Source organism: Terrapene carolina, unplaced genomic scaffold (genome assembly GCF_002925995.2).
Source record: "Terrapene carolina triunguis isolate 2854851 unplaced genomic scaffold, T_m_triunguis-2.0 Scaffold34918, whole genome shotgun sequence".
In the NCBI taxonomy this organism is placed as follows: Eukaryota; Metazoa; Chordata; order Testudines; family Emydidae; genus Terrapene; species Terrapene triunguis.
In genome coordinates, this window is record NW_020699269.1 from 791 (window position 1) to 6,926 (window position 6,136).

Genomic DNA, 6,136 nt, shown 5'->3' on the forward strand with positions numbered 1-6,136 from the left:
CTGGGACCCCCCGCTCTCAGCCCTGCCCCCCCCCGTCACAACGCACGGTACAGGGTCCGGGGCTGGGTTTGGTTTTATTTGTTAAATTGAGTTTGTTTTTGTCACATGACGACACGATCCCCAAACGGGGGTGGGGGGGGGTAAGGCCCCCCCAGCACACACAGGGCGGGGGAGGGGGAGCGAGCACAACACCCCCTCCCCATGGACACTGGGGGTGGGAGGGACAAACCCCTCTGCCTCCCCCCAGCCATAGGGACCCCCCACACACACGGATGAGGCCCTGGTTTCCCTTGGTCCATAACCTGGAATCTGGGGTCAAAGGGCAGCCGCAGGATCCCCCAACCCCTCAGACATGGCCCTGGGGTCGGGGGGGGGGGCGGGGGGGCAGGGGGGGGCCCCAAGGCCGGAAGGGGGGGGGGGGGGGCGGGGGGAGGGGGGAAGGGGGGGGGGGGGGGGGGGATTAGGACTCCTGGGTTCTATTCCACAACCCCTCCCTGGTGCTCTGCTGACTCCCCCGAGTATGCCCCCCCAGTCTGGGGCTGGGGGCTGGCTTCTGCCCCCCATGCCCCACTGGGAATGGAGAAGGGGGTGACCTGGGGGGGAGGAAGATGGGGAATCTGTGTGCGGGGGGGGACGACACACGCATGCCCTGGGGGGAGAAGACAGGAGACCTGTGTGACCAGGGGGGTCTGTATCTCCCGTGACTGTCTACCCCACACTGGACAAGAGCCCCCCCGACTGCTCCCAGCCCCCCCTTAGCTCTGGGGATCCTGGGTTCGGTCCCAGCGGTGGGGGGATGTTGGTGACACAATAAATAAACCCCCCCAGGCGGGGGGGGGGGCGGGGACAGTTTCCCGTTCTCAGCCACGTGGGGGGGGGCCGGGTCCCTTCCCCCGGGCCGGGGGGCCCCCCGGCCGGGGGGGGGGGGGGGGGGGGGGGGGGGGGGGGGGCTCAGTAGTAGGTTTCCTTCTCGACCCAGCCTGTGACAGAGAGGGGGGGGGTTAATGCTAGGCAAGGACACCCCCGTTTGGCACCTCCCTCCACATATCGCCCCACCCTCCCCCATCTTCCTTACCCCTCCCCCGTCTCCTTCATATCCCTCCAGCCCCCTTCTACCTCCCCCCATCAGCCCCCCAAGTCGGCCCCCACCTCCGGGGTTCCGGCGCAGGATGAGTTTCCGGATCTCGTCGTACACGAAGATGAGGAAGCTGTATGGGAAGGCACAGAACCACCAGCTGGGCCTGGATGGGACAGAACCGGGGGGGGGGTTAGTGCCAGCAGTGTGGGGACGCTGCACCCTGCCCGGCAGACGCAAGGAGATTGCTGCTGGCTCCCAGGGCTGGCACCTCCCCCGGCCAGGACACCCACCCCCCCCCAGGGCTGCAGAGACCCTCTCCCGGCCAGGACCCCCCCCGAAGGCTGCAGGGAACCCCTCCCACCAGGACGCCCCCTCAGGTATCCTCCCCCTTCCCCAGTGCAGGATCCCCACGTTGAAGGGCAGCAAAGGCACCTCCCCTTGGGTCAATCCCCCCCACGGGTTGCAGCCCCTCACCCCCTGCACCAGGGATCCCCCCAAGGCCAACGACCCCCTCCCTCTCTGCTGGCCCCACAGCAGCCCCTGGTGGGTGAAAGGTGCAATTGCAGCACTGTCTCGCCGGCAGAATCGATCGCTCTGTGGGGGACGTGAATTCTGCGTGTTTCTTTTGTTAACACTGGAGGGCCGTGGCCCCCTGGATCCCCCTGGGGAAACAGGGGCACCCCCAGCGGGGTCCCTCCACCCCCGCACTCACTTCAGGGGGTACATCCGCAGCGCCACATCCATGCCGGGGCAGTAGGACAGGAAGGCGGCCAGCGCTGTCTCCTCAAAGAGCCCGAAAATCAGGATCTTGTTCCTGAGAGAGATAGAATGAAACAGCGCCCGCGGTGCCCCTCACTCCCGACCCGCAGCCCCCTGCCAGCCCAGCCCTGCCCCCCCCAGCCCTGTCGGTGCCCCTCACTCCCGACCCGCAGCTCCTGCCAGTCCAGTCCTGTCCCTCAGCTCTGCCGGTGCCCCTCACTCCCGACCCGCAGCCCACCCAGCCCAGCGCCTGTCTCACTTCATGCCCTGCTGGAACACTGAGTTTCTCCTGGTTTTGCAGATGATCAGATCAGCCCATTGCACCACCACGATGCTGACGAAGAAGGACGTGTGGCAGGTGAACTCCACCACCTTGCGCTGCTCGTACGTCTGGGAGGGGGAAGAGGGGGAGAGTGTCAGCACCAGCCCCCCCCCAAAAAACTGCCCCCCCCAGCCATTGCAGTCAGGTGCCGATTAGCTCACTTTTGCAACAATGTCAGGGCTGTGTGTGTCCGACGCACCCCGCCCCCTCCCCCGCTGGAGAGTGTGTGTGAAACACAACCAGCCCTGGCAGGGGCCGAGGACAGCTGGACACTCGCACACCCTGGCCAATCTGGGTGAAGCCGCGTGGGGGCTGGGAGCGGGGGCCCCATGGAAGCCAGCCCAGCAGAGAAGCCTGACTCCAAGTCTCAGCCACTATTTGCCCCGGCTCACGAACTGAGAGGGGAAAAGGGGCCGTGGCCCATGCGCCCGCCCCCCTCCTGCCCCACCTGCGCCCACGTTTGGGAGAAAAGACTCTGGGCCGGGATCCAGCGGTGTGTGAAGAGCTGTGAACTGCCTGGGCTTGGTTCAAATCTTGCCTAGTCGGATAAAGCTCAGAATTTAGACTCCGGTTTTACCTTTTATTTCGTATGTAACCAACTCGGAGCTCTGTGCCCAGCACGCCCGTAAGATCCACCCGGGGCAGCGCGTCTGTCGGCAGGGCTGGGTTACGGGGCTGGGGCGCGGCCGAAGGGGCGAAGGAACGAATGCGCTTGCCCTGTTCGGGAGGGTCTCGAGCCGTGTGAGACGGGACATTTGTGGGGTGCAAGGCCGGGGCTGGGGGATTTGCTGGTGCCTCCTCGGGTTCCGCTCGTGCGAGGCTGCGTGTAACCTTCACACGCTGCTGGCTGGGAGCGAAGCCGGGGGCAGAGCTGGGTGAGAGGGACCCTGAGCCGGAGAGTAGAAGGGGACAGTGTCCCACAGTCCAGGCTGCACCCCAGATCTGTCCCAGGGCCCCTGGTGGGGAGCTCCCAGGGGTGGTGGCCCCCAGGCCCCCCCCGCCCTGTCCCGTGCTCACCCACTGCTGCCCGTAGCTGTCCTCCAAGTCGTTCACAGTCCGGTCGTCCCAGTTCAGCCGGATCCCGACCAGCCCCGAGGGCAGGAACCCGTTCTCGGCGAGGATCACAAAGTAGGCGAAAAACCCACCCAACGCCTGGATCATCCCTGGGGGCAGAGACGGGGTTAGCTGGGGGGGGCAGGGGGCGGGGGGGGGGGGTGGGGGGGGGGGCGGGGGGGGGGGTTAGCTGGGGAGAGCAGGGGGCAGGGAGGGGGGTTAGCTGGGGGGGGCAGGGGGACAGGGAAGGTGAGCCGGGGGGCAGAGGGGAGGAGGGCAGCAGAAGGGTAGGTAGCGACATGCCCTCCACACCCCACCCAGGCCTTTCACCTCGAGTGATCCCATCCCCCAACTCACCAACCTGCCCCCAGGCCCCACCCCCCTCTCAGGCCCCGCCCCTCACCGATCTGCCTGTAGGCCCCGCCTCTCACCGATCTATCCCCAGGCCCCGCCCCTCACCGATCTGCCCGTAGGCCATGCTAATCAGCCTCTCGTTCACCAGTTTGTCCGTCCGGGGGTTTCGAGGCTGGCGCTTCATGATGTCACTCTCGGCGGCTTCGTAGGCCAGGGAGATGGCGGGGACCTGGGGAGAGGGGGAGGGGGTTAGAGGCTGGGCCTGCCCCAGTGCAGATTGGGTGGGGCTGAGCAGCAAAGGGGGCGATACGTGGGGTGAGTCCACCCCCCCGAAATCACACCTGACATTATTGCAAGGCTGGTGTAGTCGGCACCTGCCCGGTGGGGGCGGTGCAGAGAGGGAGGGGGTGCCCGGGGGGGGGGGGCGCCCGGGGGGGCTCACCATGTCGGTGCCCAGGTCAATGCAGAGGATGGTGATGGTGCCGAGGGGCAGCGGGATGTTGGCCATGATGAAGAGCAGGAAGGGGGTGATCTCGGGGATGTTGCTGGTCAGTGTGTAGGCGATGGATTTCTTCAGGTTGTCGAAGATCAGGCGCCCTGCAGGGCGAGATTCGGATGTGAGGGAGGGAACATAAGAACGGCCGGACTGGGTCAGACAAGGGTCCATCTAGCTGTGACGAACTGGGTCTGTTCTTACTGTGGTCTGTGAATGCTGACAGGGGAGTGTGGCTGGGATGGTCGGCCTTGGGGGATGGGAGACTGACTGAAAATACCTGAGCCTGTAACACTAGAACCCAGCAGGGGGCTGGGACCAGGTGACACCTTTGCCCCAGAGACTGAACAAAGGCTGGGGGAGGGGTCGCTGAAGGCAGAGTCTGGGAAGCGGGCTGGTGAGGGGGCTGGAAGGCAGGGAGGGCTCTGACCCCAGGAGGTGGGCTGGGGTGCCCAAGGACCCCAAGATGGACCTAACTGTGGGGTATCCTGTTGTCTGTGCCTGCAAGGCCTGTCTTGGACTGTATTCCTGTCATCTAAATAAACCTTCTGCTTTACTGGCTGGCTGAGAGTCATGGTGAATCGCAGGACGCCGGGGGTGCAGGGCCCTGAGTCCCCCCATACTCCGTTGGAACAGCCCAGTATCCTGTCTGCCGACAGTGGCCAATGCCAGGTGCCCCAGAGGGAGTGAACCTCACAGGCAATGATCAAGTGATCTCTCTCCTGCCATCCATCTCCACCCTCTGACAGACAGAGGCTAGGGACACCATTCCTCACCCATCCTCGCTAATAGCCATTAATGGACTTAACCGCCATGAATTTATCCAGTTCTCTTTTAAACTCTGTTATAGTCCTAGCCTTCACAACCTCCTCAGGCAAGGAGTTCCACAGGTTGACTGTGCGCTGTGTGAAGAAGAACTTCCTTTTATTTGTTTTAAACCTGCTGCCCATTACTTTCATTTGGTGATCCCTAGTTCTTGTATTATGGGAACAAGTAAATAACTTTTCCTTATTCACTTTCTCCACATCACTCATGATTTTATAGACCTCTATCATATCCCCCCTTAGTCTCCTCTTTTCCAAGCTGAAGAGTCCTAGCCTCTTTAATCTCTCCTCATATGGGACCCGTTCCAAACCCCTCATCATTTTAGTTGCCCTTCTCTGAACCTTTTCTAGTGCCAGTATATCTTTTTTTAGATGAGGAGACCACATCTGTACGCAGTATTCGAGATGTGGGCGTACCATCGATTTATATAAGGGCAATAAGATATTCTCCGTCTTATTCTCTATCCCCTTTTTAATGATTCCTAACATCCTGTTTGCTTTTTTGACCGCCTCTGCACACTGCGTGGACGTCTTCAGAGAACTATCCACGATGACTCCAAGATCTCTTTCCTGACTTGTTGTAGCTAAATTAGCCCCCATCATGTTGTATGTATAGTTGGGGTTATTTTTTCCAATGTGCATTACTTTACATTCATCCACATTAAATGTCATTTGCCATTTTGTTGCCCAATCACTTAGTTTTGTGAGAGCTTTTTGAAGTTCTTCACAGTCTGCTTTGGTCTTAACTATCTTGAGCAGTTTAGTATCATCTGCAAACTTCGCCACCTCACTGTTTACCCCTTTCTCCAGATCATTTATGAATAAGTTGAATAGGATTGGTCCGAGCACTGACCCTTGGGGGACACCACTTGTTACCCTGTGTGACGGAGCAGGGAGCGGGGCAGATTTGACCTGGGAAGGTTGCAGGGGGGTTGCATTGGGGATGGGGGACTTCCCTTGAAGGAAGCTACCTGAGCTGTAACCTGAGCCAGGAGGGGGGTTGGGAGAAATAACACCTTCTGCCCTGGAGACTGAACAAAGGAGAGGAGGAGCTGGGGGGAGGGGGAAGAGAGGAGCTGCTGGAAGAGTGAGGAGTTTTTCTCAGTGCTGGGCTGGGTGGTGCAACGCAGGGAACCCCGAGCTGGGGTCTAAGCTCCCTGAACCTCCCAGAAGGGCCTAATTGAGGGGTTCTGGTCGTACCTACACGCTCTGCGTGAGACTGTATTCCTGTCATCTAATAAACCTTCTGTTTT

At 61.3% G+C, this 6,136-nt stretch overlaps 1 protein-coding gene across 1 annotated transcript; it reads right to left on the bottom strand.

Annotated features, from left to right (window-relative positions):
- Positions 1-928: 928 nt before the first annotated feature.
- On the bottom strand, positions 929-4,233 carry LOC112116064 (sodium/potassium-transporting ATPase subunit alpha-3-like). Its single transcript, XM_026646328.2, has 7 exons — positions 4,009-4,233; positions 3,672-3,795; positions 3,177-3,322; positions 2,097-2,227; positions 1,791-1,892; positions 1,150-1,241; positions 929-980 (listed from the first exon to the last, which is right to left on the bottom strand). Exons 1-7 carry the CDS (start codon positions 4,231-4,233, stop codon positions 952-954), a joined length of 849 nt encoding a protein of 282 aa, XP_026502113.1. The 3' UTR covers positions 929-951.
- Between the last annotated feature and the right edge of the window lie 1,903 nt (positions 4,234-6,136).